The 26,718-nt window shown below is 35.7% G+C and overlaps 1 protein-coding gene across 1 annotated transcript; it reads right to left on the bottom strand.

Annotated features, from left to right (window-relative positions):
- Nucleotides 1-980: 980 nt before the first annotated feature.
- Nucleotides 981-21,034, bottom strand: LOC123662786 (GATA-binding factor A-like). Its single transcript, XM_045597586.1, has 7 exons — nt 20,878-21,034; nt 8,686-8,811; nt 5,776-5,945; nt 3,953-4,086; nt 2,772-2,896; nt 2,102-2,424; nt 981-1,766 (listed from the first exon to the last, which is right to left on the bottom strand). The coding sequence occupies exons 1-7, from the start codon at nt 21,032-21,034 to the stop codon at nt 1,674-1,676; spliced, it is 1,128 nt and encodes a 375-aa protein (XP_045453542.1). The 3' UTR covers nt 981-1,673.
- Nucleotides 21,035-26,718: the final 5,684 nt, after the last annotated feature.

Raw genomic sequence — 26,718 nt, 5'->3', positions numbered from 1 at the left:
TAAAAAGTACTACTGTACAGTTTGTAACAATCGCATATATATTATGTACATTTTTATACCTAATTTATTGATAGAAATTTTATAAATTCGTTGTTCTAAAATCTTGTATTATTATTATTTATTTTTATTTTTATTGTAGCCAATTTTTTAAAATACAAATATCCTTGAGATTAGACGGTTATTATATCTTTAATTGAATTCTCATTCTCGTCCAATTATACGGATATTTGAATCATTTGGCTGCGAATGTACTGCTTTGCGCTAGTAGCGCCATCTGAGTTTATTTTTGCTTTGAAACCTGTTTTCGACTTTACTTATTGATGGATAATTTCTTACTGTTCATAAAAATCTCATTTCTAAGATATTACTTCACTAGTCGAATGAGACTAGTTTTTGACGTCACCAGACAATGAGGCAAAGGAACATACAGTCGACTCTCGTTAATTCAAATCTGCGAGAATTCGAATATAATTCAAAGTCATCACGAGTTCCCTACAAAATCTCTTAATATTTCGAACTAAATCTATACTTTTTTATACACTTGGTAATTCGAACGAAAAAACCATTGCTACGTAACAAAACGACGCGTTAATTCGAACTGATCGGCGTAAAAACACTCGACAATTGAAAGTTGCAGAGAAAAAAAAAAACAGAAAGCTAGTAGCTACGAGACAGGTACAAACTTGTAAATACATGGTATCATCGTACACGAGTCTTTTTTATTATGATTAGTTTGACACACACTTCCGCACGAATTGGTTTGTTTAGTTATGTTTCAGTTACGGTTATTCTTTCGTTGTATACAGATTAAAAGTTTGTGTTAGTTATGAATCCTAAAAAAGTACCTATAAATGCTTGACGATTGCTGAAAAGAAGAAATAAATCGAAAAAGTAGAGGTAGGTGAGAAGAAAGGTGACTTTTTTCATTGTTAAAGAATAGCAGTTAGTAAATTTGTACGTAATAATCTATCAACACTTAATAATTAACGAAGTTTTATTTATTTTCTCTCAAAAATTTCGAACCATTTGATATTTCGAACATTCGATAACTCGTAATATTTTTCGAGTCCCCTGAGTTTCGAATTAAAGAGAGTCGACTGTAGTTCTATTTATTGTTTAAACTATAAATTAACACAAAATGGCAAGGTTTACACGATGTATCCTAACAAGATTGTACAAACAAACGATAACAAAATTCCAAACTATTTTACGCTACATAGCCCCGATATAAATACACAGCGATGACTACTATTCAGTCGAAACTTAACTTAAATATATTTACAGTCTAAGTATATTAATATCTATCTTTTTCCTATCATTATAGTAGTACCAAGTTAAAATTTATACATACAAAAATGATGACACCGCAATATCGAACTAGACATTACAAATGACTAGTCTTTACTACCGAGTCGTACAGTGCTCCTATTACATAGCTAAAACAATTATTAATAACTCTACAGTTTTAAACTCGTACAGTATGATCCTCGATAGTTCCCATACGTGTAAGAGTAATACCTTGATAGGTCTAATACTGCTCACTGCTGTATTATTTTAACTGACTGAGCAGAGATCATAGTTACTTAAATCGACAGTTAGTCAAAACACCACTCGAACTGCTGTAGTGTTCAATATAAGATCATTCTTTGTTCATTGCTAAGAAGCGGTCTCTGCTACGTCGAGGCCATTAGCTTCGCGTGTGCCGTCACGTTGCGCTGATGTAGGAATCCACTAGCTTCCTCTTCTTCTCCGTTGCTTAATCCATACTGTGAAAATTAAATAAAAAATAGATATAAATTATAGAATTTAATTTTATGGAGATATTATTAACATTTTCTATTAATTTTTCCAGTGGCTGTACTACTTCATTGAAAAAAAATGTTTTTGTTGTTGATAATGGTTGTAAGTTAGTAACAGGCTCTAACCGTTGTTTCACCTCAATAAATTACAGAATTTTAGATTTACAATTAAGTACATCATTAATTTTTCAGTTGGATATAGTCATACGTCGTGAGCTTTAAGGGCAACCGGTTAAACAAGCCCTTAGCTCAGAAAATAAAAGTAATGTCTAATAAAGTGACAGAAACTACTGTAAGTATACCTGCAACGCGTGCAGGTAGTGCTGCTGCGAGTGGTAAGGCCCGTTCGATGTCGCGTGCGAGCCGTACCCCTCGTAGCCGGCGGCGGCGTTGGGCTCGCTCTTGATGTTGAACAGCGAGGGGTTGGAGAGGAAGGCGGGCGCGGAGGGGATGCCCAGCGGGTACTGCGCGTTCTGTGCGTGCGAGTGCGCGTGCGCGTGCGTGTGCGTGTGCGCGTGCGCGTGCGGCGAGATCTGGCCCGCCGCCTCGCGGGGCTTGCCCGCCGCGTGGCCCGCCATCGTCGCCGTCAGGGGCAGCGCCACCTCGGTGATGCTGGCCTTGCTCTCTGTAACGATTTTCTTCTAATAAATCAAATGGCACAATAGTGCCTTTTTTATATTTAGCGTCTTTTTTATTTTTTTATCTAATAAGATAAAAAAATATAAAATATATCTAATAAGATAAAAAAATAAAAAAGACGCTAAATCCAATCAACGATTTACATTCATATCTCTACCAGCTTAGCCTAATTTTTGACACAATTGAGAAAGGTAAAGAAATAAAAATAAGTTTGCGGGTAGGTCAAATGGACAAAAGTTATTGAAAAATGAATACAGCTAATTACGTTTTAAGGGTAGTAATGCTGTACTATAAATCAGATTAATAATGTGTTTTTTTTTAAAAAACCCTTACCATCAATGCTCGGCGAGTTCTGACCGTCTTTCTTGGAAGTTTCCTGCGGCGGTTTTACACCGTTCGATGACTTCTTCGGCTTTCGTTTCCTTGTCTGAATCCCATCTTTTCTCATAGCCAAAGGTCTGAAAGATTACAAAAAACATATTAATGGAAAATCACTTAAACGGATTTTAAGAATAGTAAACTTGGTAAAAAAATGGAAAACACAGACTGAAGGAGTTGTAACAATAATTAAAATGTGTCTGCTTATATTGTGTATAGGTACACGTATGAAATCCCATATAACGTCCTACTCAATATATATTGTGATCACGCGTTGGCTAATTAATTATGAAAATATTCTTCAATTCCGTTTATAGACTTAAGTTTTTGTTACACTGTAAAGGCAGCAAACAAGTGTAAGATTCCGCCTGATAAGCTATAGTGTTCATTAAAAGATCATCCTTTGTTCATTTTGGGCAAGGTGTAGTAGATTTACTGCTTGCTCTATCTCGATGAAATGTTTGTCGTAATCTTGACATTAGTGGTGTGAGTGTTATTCTAGGACTAGCTGCTGCCCGCGACGTCGTCTGCGTGAACGCTATACAGAACCAAAAATACCTACGATTATACCTTTTAAAATAACATTCATTTACCCGTTTCTTCTTTACATTTCATATCTACAGAAAAATATCATAGAAGGCGCTGCTTTAAAAGTGTCTTGTCTACTTACATTCTTTTAATTATGTTATCAGCTTAGTTACTTATACTGCGTGATTTTTAAAGTGTGAAGCTAGCTTATATAGCATGGTTATTAACATAATAACAACAACATTCAAATATGCGTCGTTAGATTACATGTTGTTACAGAATGCGTTGAGGAAATAAAGGTTCACTGCTCGTTCCCGGTAGGTGATAGCATGATAATATGTAGCCTATATGTTGACCCGACTTCTTAATAATATTCGTGCCAAATTTGAAGTAAATCCATGCAGTACTTTTTGAGTTGATCCCGGACATTCATACAGACAAACAGACAAACATTCTAAAAGCTATATTTTTGGCTTCGGTATCGATTGTAGATCACAAACCCAAGTATTCTTTTAAAAAAATATTCAATGTACAGTTTTGACTTTCCTACCATTTTATTATATGTATAGATTCCTTGTTGACTGTGAGCGTTAAAGGTAGTTTGTCACCTGTTGATGCCGTGCAACTTGTAGTAGAGGCCGCAGGCGTTGCAGACGGGCTCGCCGTCATTGTTGCGTCGCCACAGCGTCGTGTTGCGCGACCCGCAGTTAGTACAGCACTGGCCGTGCCGGCGCGCCGCCGACTGAGACACAACACAACAATCACTCAAGACCTTCATTCTCTATGACGGACTAAACAAACCACTTAGGATATTGTACTATCAAGCCGTACAAATTATTCTTGTTCTTGTAGGAACATCTTTGATTTTTTAGTCTAGTGACTATTTATGTCATAGATAATAAGGAACCAGAACTATTGTAATTTAAAAAGTAAAAGTTATTAATTTTTCTTATATAATGAAACATAAAATAACTCCTTAACAATAACATTTCCAACTGGGCATATTTCTGTTAAGTTGTGTATATATATATTTTAATACTACCCTAAACATTGTTAATATCTTGTCTCGACTATGAATTGTTTATATTTTGTATTGTGATGTACCCACATATAAATTTTTGTTTAATTTTAGTGTTTGTAATTTCTCATGTAGGTGAACTGTATTCTTTTGAGAAATAAATGATCTTTAGCATTTAAAGAAAATAGGTTGCATAATTGTTGCGTTATAAAAGAAGAAAATAATAACAGTATTAAAGTGATTGTCGCTTGCTGTGAAAAACATCATGTTGATTGTTATGTTTATTCGTAACTTCAATAATTCAAAGTTAGACCGAGAAGTCAGCTGTAGTTACATAGTTTTATAAAATTTTATTTGCATTTCACAGCAAGTGACACAATAAAGAATAAATAAAAAAAAATTAAAATTAATTGTACTATAGTTTCAAGCAACTAGGTACTACGATGCAACTATCTACAAAGAAAATAAAATAATAAATACAATATATTCGATGCAAAGATAATGTGTCAGTTTTTACATCTACTTATAATAAAAATAGTTATCCAACATCCCACTAGTTATTCCCATGTTTATTTATTAAATGCAGGCAGTGACACTGTGAATAAAGGAGAGTTAAATTTAGTACGGCCTCGTACTTCCCTTCACCATTATAACTACTTATAAACCGCGCAGCCGATAATAGGAAGACATGCATATCTATAGCGGCTCCGGCGCGAGCGGTATCATCGTCCAATGATAGAGGTCGCGCGCTCAGGCGGGGCGCGCCGCCGCCTGTGATTGGACGACGCTACTGCTCGCGCGCGCGCCCGCCACACAGCGGGCCGCATGCTGCGCGGGCTCGTCTCCGAGATCGCTCATCGATCGTCCTCGTTTACCCATTATCAGCCTTATCTCGCCTCTCCGTCCCTCGCGATGCTCCGTCGATTAACATACGTTCCATTACGCGCTCCGCCTGCGTCGGTGAAGCCGGACGAGAGCGGCCCGACTGAAGTCGACAGAAGATTACTCGGCGATAAGCTATCTCGGTAAACGGAGACCTTATTCTAATTTCGTATCGGGAGCATAGCCAGGAGTAAATAGAGGCGGTCGGCGTTAGATTAGAAACGAGAGCGCTCGACGCGGCGCTTGCCGTCGAAGAAGGAGCGGTAGCGTGTAGGTCCCTACTCGGAGGCGAACGCGGCGAGGTGGGATCTTAGAGAGAAAGAAACGCGTGCTGGGTGAAGGCGGGGTTGCGGCGGGGCGGGGCGCATGCACTAGTCTACACGCCACCGACTCACCTTCTTCATGCCCCTGGCCATGCCCTCCACACTCATCCACCTCTGCACGGAGCCGTCCTTATAGAAGCGGGTCAGCAGCTCCGCGTCGGCACCTGTCGCAAGAGAGTGGGTTACTGAGGGTTTATAGAGCACTCACCAGCCGCTTGCTCGGCTTCACGAGCGGGCGGTTGACGCCGTTGATCTTGTGGTAGAGCCCGCAGGCGTTGCACAGGTAGTGCCCGGTGGAATCGCGCCGCCACAGCGGTGTGTTGTTAGCGCCGCAGTTCACGCACTCGCGACCCTCCTCGTACGGCTCCAGCACGCCATCTGTGCGCCACCACACGTCACCACTTCGTACCGTACACCCTACCTGACGTACCGTTACAATATCTACACCTGCTACCTACTGTACCTATATTAAATATTCTAATAGCGTTCCAACATTGTTTACTTCGACTTTGCAACGCAAGCGTTCCTAGCTCTGCGGCTAGCGTATCTACAATGTTGATGATCCGTTATCGGGGTTCCGAGAAGGTTTATAACTGTAGAACAATAACAAACCAAGCTCGCGTCGATATCCCGATGTGGTACATGTTCGCTAAGCGCTAACCTATAAGCAATAATTTGTATGTTACAATAGTACCTATCACTCGCATTCGAAACAATTCGGGCGCCAAATATTAGCGATATTCGACACATGGTCGCAGCGATAACGGAATTAACATTTCTTATCGCCGGTATCCTCGCTCGCGACGTATTATAATATTATCTACTCACCACTGGTACCTACGAATATACCTTATCGCCCACGTACTGTAAAACAAAGTCCGTTTAAATTACGATCTGAGTAAGTAATTACTTATACTTTATTGTTCAAGTACGCCGATGAGTTGCGATTAGGGCCGAGTGTCACGAAGGGATGATATCGGCCGCTGTGAAGGATAACTCGCGGATAACACTTGTGTCATCGCTGCGTTGTGGTCGGGGATTTACGTTCAACAAAGCATCGTATTGATAAATAGTTTTCCTATTGTTATTTTAAATCGAAACGACAGATATCATCGGCATTATTGTAGCGATTGTAACCTCTAATTGGTACTGAGAGATAAGGTACGCTTCGCGCTTATTTGGCAGCGATGATTCATTGTAATTATAATCTTATCATTTTAAATAATTAAAGGGACACAAGAGATAAAAATCCACCCAGTAGGTATATTTCACAAGCAGCAGCCCACGTTAGAGTGACCGATGATAATTGATTGTTGTATTCGTGAGATCGACTTGAATAATTATTTGATTTGGCATCGATAGAGTAACATATTGATCAGTTAAGCGTTTAAAGAAAGCTGCGATTCTTATAATGGCTAGTGCTGTTTTAAAACGGTTTTTAAAATATACGCTCAAATTGATAAATGTTAATATTATGATGCAATTAATGGATTCGTTTAAAGCGACATGAATAATGCTAGGTATTTGTTTTAATATCAGGACCAATATAGACTCTTTGCCAACTTGACGTCAGAGCGAGCCGAGCGGCAGATAATGACTGATTCATTGATTCAATTTAACTGTAAATAAAGTTTGTTTAAAAGTTTCAATAAGTCGATGAAACATGTTTTGAAATCGACTCGTTTTGAGGATAATGGGAGTGTTGACGAATTTTTAATGCTTTTTTTTTTTATAATATAAAAAATTCGATCTGTAAAGTTATTAGGAACATTCATTACAGCTGATTAATAACAATCACATTTTATTTTCCTTAAAATGACACAAATGTTACTTGAATTTATTAGCCATCATATTTTCCGATTTATCTCCTAGGTGTAGGTATCTAAAAATATTTAACTATACCTACATACTTAGAAATCGCTATCGAATAGTTGTGTCCATTTAATAATATTGTTTTAAGGCGTAATATTTACAAGAAACATTTAGCAACAAACCAAATTTTTCCTTTATTATTCTTTTTTCAATTATCTATTGTATCAATCGGTGTTAGATCTAAATTTGAGAAGTCGTGACTTTGACAATCAAAATACTTACATAAATATTTTATAGATAAATATTTTATTAATGTTTTATTAATCAAGCACACGCACATATAAACAATAAATAAAAAATTGCATACAATACAATCATAAGACCACAAATAGTTAATAATTTATCAACATATGACAAAACATTCGTTTACGAGACATACGTATATAGATGCAAGTTTTAAATTCTATAGTAACTATGAACACTTGATTTTATAGGATTATGATATATTATGGGGGCTGCAATAAAGTAATAATCGGGGAAGTCCCACATAGTTTTTATTTTAAAATAAAAACTATGTGGGACTTCCCCGATAAACTTTTACTTAAGTAAAACTTTACGCACGCTTGTCTTGGGTGAGCTGGTGAATGCGTGACAAGAGAACGTTACGAAGTGGAAGTTACGTTTCTTATATTACTGTAGAGGCAAGAGAGAGAGGTGCAAGCACACGTTTTCTTTCTCTCTTTCTCATAATTTGTATTATTAATATATACACACATTTAGATTTACTTCATTCGCGTGGTCTAAAGCACACTTGTTTTTTTACGCTTCAAACGCAACGACCACAACTAGGATTTATATTACCAGAAAAACATATTTCTATAGCCAATACAAATGTATGCCATGTGCGAGGATCGAAACCGCCAAAGCCACAAGTGCTGTGCTGTGACTGTTTCGTTAGCCGCTAATGCGTCTAAGTACAAATTTTATATTGAGACAAGGTCTTTTTTAGGTGGTTGGTGAATGCGTGATGAGTTACGAAAAGAGTGATCGGGCGAGGCGAACGGAAATTGAGAGGGAGGTTGTAGATATGTTAGATGGAGTTCAAGAAGTTTCACTAGAGTCGTTTGGTCTAAAGCACACTCGTTTTTTTTTATAATTTAGTTACTCTAAAACTCTATCTAGGCTAGGTAGGCTATAAAATATTAAGTTATGACTCACAGTTACGAAAGATTACAAATATCACGGTCAATGAAAGAAGAGTTCTAGTAGATACATCTATACTTAATCATGATCATGATATCCTTACCGTAAGCCGGCGGTCGTTGCAGCGCGTCGTACGGCGCGCACCAGGAACCCATCACCATATTCTGACTATACAGTCCTCCAGCTACCGAGCCCACTCCGCCGACGGCTCCTACACCGCTGCTTCCAGCTGCGAACATACGCCAGTTATATTGTACGAGTTCCTGCTTCAGAAATATATATCCTCATGTCTTTAATGATAATTATATGGTATATATACAAGATACATATATATATTATATACCTGATCGGTTGTTTAATGATATCGCGTCCATACAATGTAAATAGTTGCTTAAAACTCACATTAGTTGTAAAGACAGACGAGATATTGATCAACAATTGAAACTCCCATTTATTTGGTAATTTGGACGTATAAAGTAGGTAATAATTGAACATAGATTAAAGTTGTAAGTACTCGGTGGACATATAAAACAAAAACAAGTGATGACACGCAATTTGGTAATCAAACCTCAGTTCGATAAAGTTGTAATGTTTATATCTAATTACACTTGACATTAATTAAATATACAAAAAAAAATATTTATCACGTTCAACAAACGAATATCACGATTATCTAGAAAACATAAACAAAAATTAATTAAGCTATCACTAAATGGAGCGTTTGAAAACCTTAATAACAGCAATATAACAGCTGATAAGTTGTGAGATATGATTCTATGCGATAAAGATATGGATCAAACCTATCATGGCTAAGTGCCGCAGCCACAGGGGGTGGTCCATGGGGTTGAGAGTCGTTTCGGTCTGCATGTCACGTCTAAGCGGTCAGAGGTCAGCGCACAGACTGATGGCCGGCGCACGCCTCTCGCACGCTTATCGTCTGATTCACGGACCCTATTGTTGCGCTACCGTGCAAGTGACGTGCTTCTATCGCTTAGGGCCTAACTGTTAACTCTATATTTTTATATGATGTAACTTGATGTATTACAAAAGTGACTATATATAAATAATATTACGAGAAGTGAGAACGACCCGCTTCTGACTACATTGTTGAAATTGTATTTAATTTTCAACAAATATTACGAAAGGAATCATAGAAAAAAAAATGTAATTAAATTAAAAAACTATATTAAACACTATATTCATATGTAAAACGGAATGTTTAATTTGTCTGTCATTTCGTGATCTGAATATGCCGGCACTAGTGCTTGTAACATGTGCGCTGTTGTTATGGGTGTGGTCAATGAAGTTTGTAGTAGTACCAAAATATCGGAAGTGTCTCGAGTGGGAGTGGGAGTGGGGTAATTATCTCTCTTACATAGTGATCACAGCCTTAGTGATCTTCAACGTTTAAAATAATTAACCTGCGTTAGATTTCCGTTGTATATCATCGACTTATATTATCGCTAATCGCTTATGACTTTAATGGATTACTAAGACAAAACTTTAACTCGAAACAAGTGTATCGAAAACAAGGCGTTTATTCTGCGGCAGGGGAAATCGTATCGTTCTGGGAATGACCGTCGATGGCACCATTGATCCACGGCGTCACTTGCGGTCGCGGGCACGAGATAACATCGCAAGCGAGTTTTAGAAGCTGCTCCAGTTTCGTGATTTACTAATCGCTGAACAAACAACGAGTTACGTACATTGTAGCGACGATTTGACGTCTTTACTCGACAGCTAAAGGAGGTTTATGTTTCTCGAATGTGTTTGTTTGTATGTTGGCATGAGAATTAATATTTTCGTGCTCTGATTTGACAGATTTAAACACATTAGGTAACGTTAGATTGGTCACAACTATTCTTGTGATACGAGGTGTAATGTATTTAACAATGACCTTCAATGATAAAGTAAAGTTTTGGACGGAAGTTTATTAAGGGGCGCTGCGGAGGGATACCATAGCCGGCAAAAAATATCCGTAGCGTTAAAAAAGCTATATGTGTATCGATGGCTATACAGTGCCTAATGTATAGTCTACGTGATGACTGTTATTACTGTTGCAGTTTGCTATTATTATATCATTCGATAATTATTATATACTAGCTGTGCCCGCGGCTTCGCCCGCGTTGAAATCAGTGTGTCACAAAGTTTTCCTGGCAAACTTCCAGTGAAACTCTTATTAAAATCGGCTTAGCCGTTCCCTAAACCTTCGTCTGGCCAATGGTGGAGCCCTCTCTCCAATGGTGAAACCGCATGAAAATCCGTTCAGCAGATTTTGATCGAATCGATCACATACAATTTTGGAGACTTTGTTTGACTGAGTAACTTTTTAAAAGGCACTATTTTTATAATTTAATAGTTATTTTTTATAAAACCTCTCTATACATCACATTTTTAAATTTATTATCAGGCTGTATATGTTTCATACAAACTATCAACCCCAATTAAAGCCCCTTAGCAGTGGAATATCATAAAATCCGTTCTTAGCGAACGTCTGCTAACTATAATCTACCTCCCTGCCAAATTTTGTCTTTGTCCAACCTGGATGGATAGACCATTCAGCGGTTTTTGAGTTCTCGTGATGAGTGAGTTAGTGACCTTTCTGTTTTCTATATAGATTACGATGCATTATTTGGACACCTCCTCTCCATCTATAGAGCATATATTTTAAATTTCAAGTCTCTTACTTCAAAAACATAGGACTTTCATACAAACTTCCAACCCCCGTTTTACCCCCTTAGAAGTCGAATTTCGTAAAACCGGTTCTTAGCGAATGTCTTCGCCCTATAAGGAGCCTATCTGCCAAATTTCAAGTTTGTAGGTGTTATAGTTTCGAAGATTTCGTAATGACTGAGTAAACCTACCATCCCCCGTTTTAACCCCAAAAAGGAGTTGATTTCTAAAGATACATTATTTGGACACCTTCTCACCATCTAAAGAGCGTACATTTTAAATTTCAAGTCTCTTACTTCAAAAACATAGGACTTTCATACAAACTCCCAACCCCCGTTTTATCCCCTTAGGAGTCGAGTTTCGTAAAATCAGTTCTTAGCGGATGTCTACGCTCTATAAGGAACACCTACCTGCTAAATTTCAAGTTTATAGCTGTTATAGTTCCGGAGATTTCGTGATGAGTGAGTCAATCTACCGTCCCCCGTTTTAACCCCAAAAAAGAGTTGTTTTCTAAAGATACATTATTTGGTCACCTTTCTACCATCTATAGAGCATACATTTTAAATTTCAAGTATCTTACTTCAAAAACATAAGACTTTCATACAAACTTCCACCCCCCGTTTTATCCCCTTAGGGGTCGAATTTCGTAAAACCCGTTCTTAGCGAATGTCTACGCCCTATAAGGAGCCTATCCGCCAAATTTCAAGTTTGTAGGTGTTATAGTTTCGAAGATTTCGTAATGACTGAGTAAACCTACCATCCCCCGTTTTAACCCCAAAAGGGAGTTGATTTTTAAAGATACATTATTTGGACACCTTCGCTTCATCTATAAGGCATACAATTTAAATTTCAAGTCTCTTACTTCAAAAACATGGGACTTTCACACAAACTTCCAACCCCCGTTTAACCCCTTTAAGGGTCGAATTTTGTAAAATCCGTTCTTAGCGGATGTCTACGCTCTATAAGGAGCCTTCCTGCCAAATTTCAAGTTTGTAGCTATTATAGTTTCGGAGATTTCGCGATGAGTGAGTCAGCCTACCATCCCCCGTTTTAACCCCAAAAGGGAGTTAATTTCTAAAGATACATTATTTAGACACCTTTTCACCATCTATAGAGCTTACATTTTAAATTTCAAGTCTCTTACTTCAAAAACATAGGACTTTCATACAAACTTCCAACCCCCGTTTTACCCCCTTAGGGGTCGAGTTTCGTAAAATCCGTTCTTAGCGGATGCCTACGTCTTATAAGGAACCTACCTGCTAAATTTTAAGTTTGTAGGTGTTATAGTTTCGGAGATTTCGTGATGAGTGAGTGACCTTTCGCTTTTATATATATTATTATTATTATAGATTTTTATAAATCATTGTAAATAAAATAAATAAGGTGTTAAGATAATTTTGTAAAGTAGTTTTTTTGATTTTCATCGATAAAAAAATCATAATAAAAATTGTATACCCGAATAATTATTTTCTTTATACCTCGAATAGAACTTGAAATTAATATTTTATAATAAAGAACTTCGTTCCTATCTGATGTCCCACGACACCACATGGTTTTTTTTTATTTACTATGATTTTGAACAGCAGTAACGACATAAGCTTTACTGAAACTAAATTGTGTGTAATGTCAATGAGTGTATATAAAATTAATTACTAAAAACCAAAGAGACCGGCCGCCTTTCAAATGTTAACTTAAAAAGAAAAAAGCATATAAGCAAAGGAAAGACGCAGGCGGGGCTCATTTGCATATAAAATGTATAGAAATAGAGTCCAGCTTGCTTTAGCTTTTCTCAAGCTTACCCGCTTTTTTGTTTATGTTAACATTTCTATGGCACTCCAGTTTTTAGCTTTTTTTAATTTATTTATTTTAGAACAATATTTATTTTATGTTGTTAATAAAAATCTGTTGATGTCTGGAAGTAGCTATCTAGACATATTACCTATTACACAGTGCTACTACAGCAAGACATATCCTGCTCAAAATCTGGAACCGCGCTAATCGGCCCCGAGGGGGAGGGCGCACTTTTGGTGTTCAAGTGCGCCTTCTCAGGTGCGCCACGGTGGGCCCGCAAGGGCAAGCGTCGGTGGTTTTGCAGAAGCATGCAATAGCGTCCCCGCGATCCCGCCATATGGGCGCATCGGCGGAACACACGTGGCGGTTTTTATTCAGTAAGAGTTTTACTTTTCTCTGGTGCTCTCTCCCCGCGCCGGAGGGCAGTCAGTCCATGAGGATTTTACCCCAGGTAAAAAAATCCGACTGGGAAAGTATCTCGACATTAGAGAAGATCGCAGCTAAATAATACAGTGTTGTGTTGGTTAGTAACTGCTTTCAACTGTGTTGTGTTGGTTAGTAAGGTGACCAGAGCTCCTGGGGGAGATTGAAGGGAAGGTGGTAAGGTGCGATACTTCTGGTGTTACAAGCGTCTATAAGTATGGCGTTACCGTAGTCACCCCTTACTAGATGCAGTGTAGTAGTAGTCGTTTATAGGTTTCTTGAAAACACAAATGTTTATTTTGCGTACGTAAAAACAGTACGACATGGTATTCATTTGCATTTTTCTACTAGTATTTAAGAATTTTTTCCTAAAAAAAATAACATCAACACAAGATTTTCTCAAGCAACGTTATTTCAAATATAACTCACCATTAATTAATACTATATGTACTGTGTGGCTACGGTACTAAAGAATATAGCCACCCCTTCTCTTCCCGTGGGTGTCGTAAGAGGCGACTAAGGGATAACACAGTTCCGCTACCACCTTGGAACTTGAAAAGCCGAACGATGGCGGGATAACCATCCAACTGCTGGTTTTAAAATACACAGGCCGAAGACGGGCAGCAGCGTCGTCGGTGCGACAAAGCCAGTACTGCGGTCACCAACCCGCCTGCCCAGCGTGGTGACTATGGGCAAAACACATGAGTTCACGTTATTTTTGGCGTAAACTTGTGGAGGCCTATGTCCAGCAGTGGACTGTATAGGCTGTAATGATGATTAATTAATACGTGGAGCAAAAACTTTGTACCCCTTTTTATGAAAATTGCGCGGACGGAGGAGTATGAAATTCCGCACACTTATTAGTTTATTTTTGCTGTGCCCGCGACTTCGTCCGCGTGGAATTAACAAAATAATTACTGTTTTGCCTGCAGAGTTATAAAATAAAAAAAAAAAAATCTAAAATAAAAGTAGCCTAAGTTACTCCTTATTACCTCAGCTATCTGCCATTGAAAGTCCCGTCAAAATCGCTCCAGTTTTTTCAGAGATTAGCCGAAACAAACAGACAGACAGACAAAACTTATAAAAATTGTTATTTTCCTATATGTAGCGTGTACATTAATACATAGTAATATTACAAACAGACACTTCAATTTTATTTGTTTGTATAGATATAGAAGGAGTGCAGAATGCTCGTATTTTTTTTTAATTATGCATAAGAAATACAATAAACTAAAAAAAAATGAGGTACACACACTACCATGTATTTGACACACCAACGCATATGTACTCTTTTGTTTATTATTATAGAAGTATAGTTTTTGACAACAGAATCTTAATAATGTTCAAACTCATAATTTACATTAATTATGGCCGAATTTCGATCATAATCGTCGACCACTGGGCTTCCACTGGCAATGGCGGATGTTTATACTTAAACATAATTAGCCGTTCAGTTTTACCAACAATTATAATTATTTCGTAACTACTGCCTTGTAATCTTCATCAACGAACAATTTTTTTATATAGTTTTTTTTTAATTGACGTGACAACTAATGATTTTATTTATTTATAATAATTGATAAAGGATTAAAAAAATCATTCAATGTTTGAATTTAATTTTAAAAGAATGTACCTATTATATTATAATTTCACACTCGGTCGGCACAAATCGCTCGGCTACTGAGTTCCGTGTTTTACTTATTTTAATGTAAATGAGTAGTGAATAGTTATATATTGATAAACATAGGATTAAATATATTTAATACGATAATCTCATTTAATTAGCGGAAAGTCATGAGATTAAATATTTTTTAGAAATAAGGTATTTTTTAAAGAATGTTTGTAGCTTATCTTCTTTATTATTACAAATTTGTAATTATATGTACAAATGTGTGCAGTCTCATAAAAAAAACTTTAGTAATATTATTACTGTAACTTAAAGTTACTATATAAATGTCACAACTATTAATTATTTCTTTGCCTGCCACGGCGAGTGATTTTTTATAAATATTATTAGTCAGAGTATCTTTAATTGTCTAATCTCGCACGATATCGCAGATAATTTGCGATTTTGGGAGATAAGAATTGCCTAAGCGCATTAAACCGTCACGGTACAGCACTATATGGTGAAAGGAACCGAATTTAAGACATCTTTACATCGGAATCAAGGCTTTAATAAAGCTTTATTATTTGTGTATTTCCCTATTAACAACAATGGGAAACGAACAACATAAAATTAACTATTTTCTTTGCAGTAAACTTTCGGAAAAAATTACTTACATATTAGGAGTTGATTGTATTTTATATGGTTTTATTAACTTGTCAAGTTGTCACGTAGGCAGTAATGAATCATATTAATATTATAAAGCTGAAAGTTTGTCTGTTTGTTTCAATGCAATAATCAGGAACTATTGGTTCGAATTGAAGAATTATTTTTGGTTTGAATAGCCCTTTTACTGAGGAAATGTTTTAATTTACTTAATTTTTTCATATAAGTCCCCCGGTAGTAAAAAAAAACAGAAGTAAAATCTACTGAACGAATGACCTCGTTACGTTTCTCGTAACGCCATCTATGATGAGGTGGCGTTATTTGATTCGTTTATTTAGTATATGATATGGTATCAATCTTTTTCTTAGATTAGTAAGCCTTTTTTGTGCCTAATTAGATAGTCGGTCCGAAGGAGTAAGTTTAAATATTATCACTACATTATTTTTTGATTTTTGAATTTTTTGATTTTTGATTTTACTTTTACTTTATTTAATTTTATTTTTACTTATTGATTTTTTAATTTAATTTTTGTTTTGTTTTGTATTCTAAATGTTGTTCTGTTGCACTAACCCAATATGGACTTAAAATCTAGTCTGAAATAAAGTACTATTATTATTATTATTATAAAATTTTAGCTACAACACAAGCAAGATCAGTTATCTGAGCCCTTCTTGAATAAAGTATTCATGTAAAGAATAATTATTATACAAATAATTACAATAAGTTTCATTAAAGTAAAACAAAATATTGAATGAATTAATGTTCTAAAGCTGACCTCTTCTAAGAAGATTAGAAGTAACTGCGTCATTGCGGGTAGGCTGATAAGCGCTGTTGAATAGCATTTTCGCAGTTTTATTTGCCAAGTTTCCTTAGACAATAATGGGCCTGTGTCACCGGATGTGGATATAGTTTATTTTGCACATAAGATTCAAATAGATTTTGATGCAATGAAGTGAAAAAAACAACTAGGGCTTGTTTCATGTCAATTAATAATCTACAAATTTTAGATTCTTAGATTGTTCTGGGTGTTTGTGCAGTCCTTGTGGGTCTACCTACCGTGCCTCGGAGAGCACGTTAAGCTGTCGGTCCCGGTTGTTATCACGTGCACCTGATATCGATCGTTACTCATAGTAGGTAATATAGCGCCAACCCGCATTGGAGCAGCGTGGTGGATTAAGCTCTGATCCTTCTCCTACATGGGGAAAGCGCTATGCCCAGCGGTGGGATATTACAGGCTGAAGCGAGCGAGCGACCTTACATTATGGTCCAACGAAAAGAGCTTATAGTTAAGATCTTCCCTAATCATTGTTTAGGAGATATAATACAAAACCAATAATATCGCCTACTCGTCACCATAAACTGTCGTTCATATTTCTTATATCTATTATATTATTTGACATCTGATGTACAAAAATGGAATTTTTATCACTAATCTCTTTTTACCATACACCTCACGTTTCTTCAGCTACCGGAATAGTTGGAGTGCCACTTTTGAGTGCTTCGTGCTTATCTTTCTCAATATATAAAAAGTTGTCACTAGCTAAATCATATTGTTAATGTGCATTCCAGCAGAAGCTCAGTTTTGCGTACTAGACATTTTAACATATTATTGAAATGACGATTAAAAAGTAATTTCAAAGTCGCGGCGGCGACAAACTGTCTGAAAAACAGGAAAATATTCAAAATTAAATTCATTTAAATATCAGTCATACTCATTGGGAATTTTATCCAACTGTCTATTTTTGTCATGACAGTAGTCATCAGAAACAGTGATTTTAGACATCGCACAATGTTTAGTGTGTTTTCTTCTTTAAATTTTATGGAGAAATGTACTCTCGACCTCACCGAACAATCTCCTTATCATCTTCTCCATTCTACTTTTGATTCGTACTTTTGACACTATCGGAAGCCAACTAGAAATATTATCTAAATGAATGAATGCCGAGGGATTTGGTACTGCAAATTAAGTGAAATTAATTTTAAAAATCTTCTTTTTTCCCGTGGGTGTCGTAAGAGGCGACTAAGGGATAACATAGTTCCACAACCACCTTGAAACTTAAAAAGCTGACCGATGGCGGGATAACTATCCAACTGCTAACTTTGAAATACACAGGCCGAAAACGGGCAACAGCGTCTTCGATGCGACAAAGCAAAGCACTGCGGTCACCAACCCGCCTGCCTAGCGTGGTAACTATGGGTAAAACACATGAGTTCACGCTATTTTTAGCGCGAAATTGTGGAGGCCGTGTCCAGCAGTGGAATGTGATAGGCTGAACTGATGATGATGATGATGAGTGCTTCTTTAGATCATCTCAAAAAATGCAACCGTGGAACTATATTACTTACTATATATATTATTTAGTATACTTAATTATGATAAAAGTATCATTTTCAAACGCGTAAAACTATTACTGTTTTTTAAATAATACATATAATTGTGTTTGCTCGCAAACAAGAACAAAACCGACTTCAATTACATCAACAAGTAATACAACGTAGACAGCCGAAAAAATAGTCAAGTAACTACGCGTTATCAAAGATTACTCAACAAGTAGTCATCAGATCTCGATAAAATTAAAACGAGGCTACAAAGCTAGCATCTACTCTCGACTGAAACAAGAGTCATCAAAATCGGTATACCCTGTAAAAAGTTATGCGGTATAATACAACGTAACGAAAAAACAGTCGAGGAAATACGCATTATTAGATATAACTCGAAAAGTACTTCTTAGATCGCAATAAAATTTAAATGATACTACATGACATACAGCACCTATCGATATTTAAAAAAAAAACATCGAAATTGATTCACCTAGTAAAAAGTTTTGAGGTAACATACTTAAAAAAAATACGATCGAATTGCGAACCTCCTCCTTTTTTTGAAGGTTGTTATAATATTACATTAACTATTAAAAGTGATTAATTTCACAATCACTGAAAATATGAACAGAATTTTTCTAATTATTTGTTAATATTTTTATAATTTCCCAATCCGCTGTTATCGTAGTATAAATAGCATGAGATTGGGAAATTATTAGTAATAAAATAGTAAATTACATTGCAAAATATAAATAAAGTTAAAAAATAAAGGGAAACCGTTTTATCAGTTCTAGTTTGAGTAACAAATTTATATTTATCTACGTATTAAAATTAAAATAATAAAAAAAATTAAAAAGTAAAGATAATATAAATTTAAACATATTTCAAAAACAACTGTGTCCAAATTATTCAATGAAAAATAATAATAATAAATTGAAACTATTGCCGCACACGAGTGCATACAAATATATATTTTTTGTTTATCTAACAAGAACAGCAAATAAGCGTACACCTCACCTGATGGTAAACAATTACCGTAGTTTATAGACGCCTGCAACACCAGAGGCATTGTAAGCGCGTTGCGGATCCTATCCTCAATCCCCAGGAGCCCTGGTCACCTTTCTTACCAACAGGACCACAACACTGCTTGAAAAACGGGTTATTTAGCTGTGACCTTCTGCAAGGTCAAGGTCCTACCCCAGTCGAGCTGCTCCATATTTTGAGCAGGTAATTTCCAGCTGTGCCCAACCTCCGTTAAATAAAATTTATACAATCATACAGCTTAAAGTAATGTTTCATTACAAGTGTGGAAAGGCTGTCCTTGCAAAGAGTTCCGCCAAATGTCTACCCGAGCCGAGGCGCAGCCGAAGGCGAGGGTTGACAGTCGGAACAAGTTGCAATGACGGTTCCGCACGTGTACTGAACGACTATTTTTAATACAGTTGCGAAAAAATGAAGCAATTTAATAAAATAATAAAAACACAATAAACTTATTAAAAAAAACTAGGGTCGAAATTACTCATTTTGTGCAACAAACAACTAAACTCGCATAGAAAATTTCTGAAAAATGGCGCCAACCGTAGAGTTTTTTTTTCTTCACCCATTCTGGTAGGCAAAGGGAACTAGCGTGGTGGATTAAGCTCTGGTCCTTCTCCTACATGGGGAAAGAGGCCTATGCGTGGGATATTACAGGCTGAGCTTATTTGAAAACTTTCAAAATAGTGTGCGCAGGTTTTTTGACCTCTCACTTAACTGTGTCAAAGCAAATGGTATTCCGCGCCAGCGGCGACCAGTTTTCTGGGTACGGAAGACATATCCTGAGGCTCTTTTGTCACCTTCAAGAACCTAGGTTCCACACAACATAAACCTCTAGACTGACTTACTCTAACAGGAGGCTTAGGAATAATATTACCAAAGTACGTTATGATACTAAAGATGATCTGTCCTTTTCGATCTAGAAACCCCCTAAATATAAGAAAATGCATCTATTGAGTTGGCAAACTCTAACCGTATAACCTTTTTTTGCTATCGCAGGGGAACCCATTTACGGGTGATATCCAGAACCCCCGGGTAGGCAGTCCTAGACCGTATGTCGGCTTCAGCACTTGGGGGTGCAATACCGACCAAACCCCCGCGGGAGCCTTCAGCCGCTTTAATTGAAGGGTCCCGGATCTGCAGGCAACATGATCCCTCCAGCGACAGGCTGGGCTCTGCGAAAAGGCCCGACTTCTCCTCCATGGGGACTGTCCGGTCTTTAAATTACCTATTTTATAAATATTTATGACACGTGAGAATTTTTAGTTCGAGATTATAATGAATAAATATGTTAATTTAATCATAGCTAATAAGGCGTTATGGCGGGCCGTTTAGTTGCTGATATCTATACCAATAAAATTAATTTGAAGTAATCGTAATTCTTGAAATGTTGTAAATTGTAATCTTAGAGACTGAAATTAACATTAACAAGGAAGCTGTGAAAATACATTTTTCAGAACAAAGTTTTGACGAACGACGTCGGTTGATTGGCAGGTGCTAACGTCCTTACTGAATCGTGGTAGTGTAACATCCGTATATTTTTTAGTTTATCCTATATATAAGTACACATTTTTTAAAATAATACTAGAAATGGACTAGTTTTATTTATAAAAAAGTCAACTTAGGATCCAACTTTGTAACTGCAACCTACTTGGAGCACTAAACTACTGAGTCATGAATTTATCATTGATTACTTACAGCGGGTATTACTTATAACATTGTATTACGTCCTAACTTTGAAACGTAAGTTTCTAATTGGAGTAAGTTACAAGTGTAGTGTCATACCATAGGTGTCATGATGCGCGGCGTGGTGGTGCCAGGTCTGGTGCGGCGCGAAGTGCGCATACTGCTGCAGTCTGCCACCGCCCGCCACGTAGCCCAGCCCGTAGCCATCAGCGCAGTCTCCCCCGTAAGCCCCGCTGCCTCCACTGCCGCCGAACATCTTCTAGGAACAGATATGTCGCCCGCGAACTTTAAACTGTCATAATTTGGACTCGATCTTGATCTGTGGACAAATTAATTTCTTTAAAATTTGTCGATTGTATATGTATGTAGTATGTATTACTAACAATAAGTCCTTTCGTACTTTATGACTACCATGTGTATAATTTTACATATAAATCAATGCCAGTAAACGTAAAAGTCAAAAAATATATATTTTTTTATAAATTTATTGTAAAAATGTAATCTTTTTCGTGTTGATAATATCTCGCAATCAGATATATGCAAATTATTTTGTAATTACAACAGTTTTAGTGTTGTTAATGTTTGGTATACATAATATATATCAACACAGAACTCGCCTTGACTTCGCAATATTACGTTAAAACAAGCATTTACATGTCTCGTAACGCATTGTTATAATTATTATGTTACAGCTAATTATTACGAGGATTTAATGTAAATATTATTAATATGTTTTTGAATGGCTGCAACTGAGTATTATTACTATACTTAGAACAAAACATACACTATATCTTTCTTAGGAATATGCAAAGGTATAATTAGACTTCCATTTTATTTTCATACTCTAATTATATCTTCAATTTACTCTTATAATATATGTTTGCTTATACTGCTATAGTTTCACGAGCTGACCCGGCAAACGTTGTTTTGCCGCTAAACGCTATTAAAAATAGGGGTTGGTGGTGAAATGTGAATAAAAATTTAGGGTTGTATGTATTTTTCAATGCCGAATCACAACGTGACGTCATAACAATATAGCTCCTCGGACGCATAGGACAATCGAGTGGAGGAGAGATAGATGCGGCGCAAGCGTATCATGCACGTAACGGAACAGTGAGAGTAACGCTATAATGAATCATCATTTTTCGTGCATGCAGTCGGCGTTCATCGATTTATTAGACGTTGTCACGTCAATAAAAAAATTGCAAAAAAGTAAAAATAACAATATTTAAGGGTGGGTATCCCTTATAATTTAGGAGTATAATAAATAGATGTTGGCCGATTTTCAGACCTACCCGAAATGAACATAAAATTTCATAAAAATCAGTCCAGCCGTTTCGGAGGAGTTTGGTAGCAAACACCGCGACACGAAAATTTTATATATATTAGATAATTGTGTTTGCTCGCAAACGAAAAAAAAAACCGACTTCAATTACATCAACAAGTAATACAACGTAGATCGACGAAAAAATAGTCAAGCAACTACGCGTTATCAAAGATTACCTAAAAAGTAGTTATCAGATCTCGATAAAATTTATATGTGACCACATAATAAACATCAGCTTTCGATTAAATTAAAAATTATCAAAATCGGTACACCCAGTAAAAAGTTATTACGGATTTTCGAGAGTTTCCCTCGATTTCTCTGGGATCCAATCATCAGATCCTGGTTTCCTTATCACGGTACCAAACTAGGGATATCCCCTTTTTAACAAAAAAAGAATTATCAAAATCGGTACATCCAGTAGAAAGTTATGCGGTATAATACAACGTAGGTCGACGAAAAAAGTGTCAAGTAAAAACGCATTATTAGATATAACTCGAAAAGTAGTTGTTAGATCTCAAATAAATTTAAATGGGACCAATTGGCACACACCACCTTTCGATTAAAACAAAATTTGTCGAAATCGGTCTACCCGGTCAAAAGTTCTGATGTAACATACATAAAAAAAAAATACAGTCGAATTGAGAACCTCCTCCTTTTTTGGAAGTCGGTTAAAAAAGAAGTTTAAGTATTTTTCTGTCATGTCAAGAGCGAATCGATCTCCGACACAAATAGTTCCGTACAATAGTTAATATTCAGTAATGTATTAGGTACTGTATGTATTATACTTTATTACTTGTTGAGTTGAGACCTATGAAATCATTGAAAAATTACGTTTGTTCATTCTCACACACGATTGTTTAAATATTAAGCTATACATTATTGATATAAAAAGTCATTTTTATTTATATTCTGTACTTATTCCAAGTAAGATCCAACTGAGCTTCAGGGCACATCAGGATATATCCTGCTCACAATCTGGAGCAGCTCGACTGGGGACGTGCCTCAACCTTACAGAAGATCACAGCTTAATAATACTGCTTTCAAGCAGTGTTGTATTCCTGTGGTGAGTAAGGTGACCAGAGCTCCTGGGGTATTAAGGATAGGTTCGCAACGAGTCTGCGATTGGTGTTGCAGGCGTGTATAGGCTACGGCAATCGCTTACCATTATTGCCGACCTAGTTATCTATATCTACATATAATAAAATGGTAGGAAAGTCAAAACTGTACATTGAATATTTTTTTAAAAGAATACTTGGGGTGTGATCTACTATCGATACCGGAGCCAAAAATATAGTTTTTAGATTTTTTGTCTGTTTGTCTGTTTGTCTGTATTTATGTCCGGGATAAACTCAAAAAGGAGGTGCCGGATGGATTTACTTCAAATTTAGCACAAATATTATTAAGAAGTCAGGTCAACATATAGGCTACATATTATCATGCTATCACCTACCGGGAACGAGCAGTGAACCTTTATTTCCTCAACGCATTCTGTAACAACGTGTAATCTAACGACGCATATTTGAATGTTGTTGTTATTATGTTAATAACCATGCTATATAAGCTAGCTTCACACTATAAAAATCACACAATATAAGTAACTAAGCCGATAAACATAATTAAATGAATATAAGTAGACAAGACAATTTTAAAGCAGCGCCATCTATGATATTTTTCTATAGATATGAAATGTAAAGAAGAAACGGGTAAATGAATGTTATTTTAAAAGGTAATATCAAGTTTTCGCAACCGAGCCAAGCCGGGGCGGGTCGCTAGTATTATATTAAGAGGAAATATTGCTTTATCTTTTATCCTTGGTTTATAGGATAAACTGAAAAAAACTACTGGATTTAATTAAATTTTTTTTACCAGTAGAATTCTTCGTTATCGCTGAGTGACATAGACTAATTATTTTTAATATATTGGGAGAAAAAGATATAGAACCTCTGTAGATATTCCATGCGGACGAAGCCGCTGCGGTAAACTTTTTAAAAACATTATTTTATTCACTGATTTCTCTCATTACACGTATCTATAGTTTCATTAACCGTTTGACATAAAAGATAAAGTAGTACGTTTTAAAACGAATTCTATTCAATTACGATCCAGGAACGAAGTATTAGATATAGTTCACATTACGATACCTCGTGGAGATATGTACTTTGAGTTAATTAGAACCGATAGGACAGTATATCACGGCCGATAGCTGTGTGTGATAGGGCACGCACGGGTATCAACAGCCTTCTGCGTTTAGAATACTTAATGTCAAACAATTATCAACCTTATTACATTAAGATAAAGGTTGTGATAAACTTAATTAGGTGTAGAGTTATGTTTGCAGCGTGTTGCACCAGTGACTCAGTTCCTCAACAGTACACAATGTAATCGTTGCAAGTGTTATTGTTAACAAATACGAAATACGTTTCGACTTGTTCTAGGAATAGTTTAGATATGGTTGCGAAAGGGTTACAGGTTCGATGTTATGTTTGCGAAACTATCAGTAAACTGATAATACAGACGAAACAGTTTTCAACGTATTTAAAAAAAATATTTTTAACTAAAAATATTTTGTAATATTAAACAACTATTGTATTTCAGTTGTAAAGTGAAAAGTCTGTTTATTGGTACGAACGTTTTAACCTCTACCATTTGTCTGTTGGAATAGACCATTTGCATGCATGCTGCAATCTTTTTGACGTGATAACGTCTAATAAATCGATGAACGTCGACTTCATGCACGAAAAAGTATGACTCATTGTCCATGTATTGTCATTGTATCTCTCTTCCACTAGATTAGCCTATGCGTCCGAGATGTTTTGTTAAGACGTTGTCACGTTAAACTATCATCTGTAAACCAAATTTACAGACCACCAATTTTTTTTTTTCAAAAATTCACTGATGTCTTTCAGAAGTCGATTCGCGACTACCAACACGGCAGCTTGAGCATGTATAGGCATCTAATAAATGTTCTTCTTCTTCTTCAGGTTAAAATGGCTGCCAATAGTGCCAAATGAGCACAGTTAATTTCGCCTAATAAATGTTGACACAGTTTGCTTATTCTGGAATATTACTCGAATATGTAATTAAATTAAAGGTTTGTAACCGTCATATTTTTGCTGAGAAAATTGTTATTCGATTTCTTTTTTAACCTCAGATACAATAATAAGTTATAATTGTGTTTGATTGCAAACGAAAAAAAAAAACGACCTTAGTTACATCGACAAGTAATACAACGTAAGTAGACGAAAATATAGTCAAGTAAATATGTTTTATTAGATATAGCTCGAAACCACTTGACAAATGCCATCTTTCGATTAAAAAAATCGGTCGGAGTTCAGTCGACTTGAGAACCTTTTCCTTTTTTGGAAGTCGGTTAAAAATCTGTGTTAAAGCATCGATTATTTTGGTTTTAAGTCTGATGATGTCTGACCTTACTTTATATATTTTCCTAATTTTTAAAGCACTTCTCTTCATCGATCACTGCGTTGTCCTTATTTTCGGAATGTAATGGAATTATTATCGTATGATTACTATTATATGCGCAGGGGGTTATTTAAAATTTTAATTTAATAGTTATTATCAACGCTACATAATTATCTCAAATTAAAATAAAATTATCCTATAATCATTTTTATTATTTGGTAGCTTCTATATGTATGTTTTTTTACATATTTAAATAATGTAAAAAAATATATTTACGCGTTAATTTAACCGTATTTAGGTTTAAAAATATTTTGTAGTATTTTTTGTTTCAATTTTAATTTAATTTGTTATCTTAATAATAAATAATATGAAAACTAGACGTAAAGGTCAGATCTAAGCTCTAAATTTTTAATATTAATAATTTAAAAAATAAATAAATTAAATTAAATTATTTATTTCCCTGCCACTGAGTGTCTTAATTAAAATTACGTAGGTAATTTAAAAATATGATGATTGTGAGACTACGGACGTGTGCAGCTTTCATAGGATTTGCTGTTGAGCTAGTAGTCGCTAGTTTGATCCTTGTATAGGCTTTTAACCTGGTACCACATAACCTGGTAACCCATCGGGAGTAGGGTCGGCCACACGCTTCTGGTGTGCAAGTGTCTTTAAGTTACAGTAATCGTAGTTATATAAACTTCATTGTTTATTTATCATTTTACAAATTATAATTTAAAAAAAAACTATAATTAAAAGAAACTCCGCAGTTATCAACTCTTTAAAAAAAATAAACGGTTGTTATAAAAATATAAAAATAGAGCGTCGCTAAGTCCACAGATCTTTACTAATATGTAATCCTGCATCGAATAATAAGAATAATATTTTTGAATTGTTTTAGGTTTTGTAGCATTTCGTCGTTAAAACACCTTGACTTCGATTTTTAAATATTTTTCCGAATATTTCAAAATTTGTTTTTAAATTAGGAAATTATATCAAACTTCTTTATACCGAACTATAAAAAAAAAATGTAAATATGTACAGTTATTGTAGAATCGTATATTTTTTACACATTTTTTTTTCAAAATTGTTTATCAGTGCTTTAAATAATTAAATTTTTATCAAAAAATTTAATTACTAGATTCTTTAAGAAATTAAATTTCATAAAAATAAATTAAAAGTATTATCTTTCGTGG

Source organism: Melitaea cinxia, chromosome 2 (genome assembly GCF_905220565.1).
Source record: "Melitaea cinxia chromosome 2, ilMelCinx1.1, whole genome shotgun sequence".
Classification (NCBI taxonomy): domain Eukaryota; kingdom Metazoa; phylum Arthropoda; class Insecta; order Lepidoptera; family Nymphalidae; genus Melitaea; species Melitaea cinxia.
Note: the sequence above shows the minus strand (reverse complement) of the source record. Positions and strands in the feature narration are given on the sequence as shown.

What these genes read in the sequence shown, in the direction of transcription:
- LOC123662786 (XM_045597586.1), bottom strand. Translation starts at nt 21,034, where the DNA reads ATGTTCGGCGGCAGTGGAGGCAGCGGGGCTTACGGGGGAGACTGCGCT. An exon ending in CGCGCATCATGACACCTATG is followed by an intron (nt 8,812 to 20,877) that starts GTATGACACTAC and finishes GTATGTTCGCAG; the next exon opens with CTGGAAGCAGCGGTGTAGGA. An exon ending in AAGTTGCACGGCATCAACAG is followed by an intron (nt 2,897 to 3,952) that starts GTGACAAACTAC and finishes GTAATCTTTCAG; the next exon opens with ACCTTTGGCTATGAGAAAAG.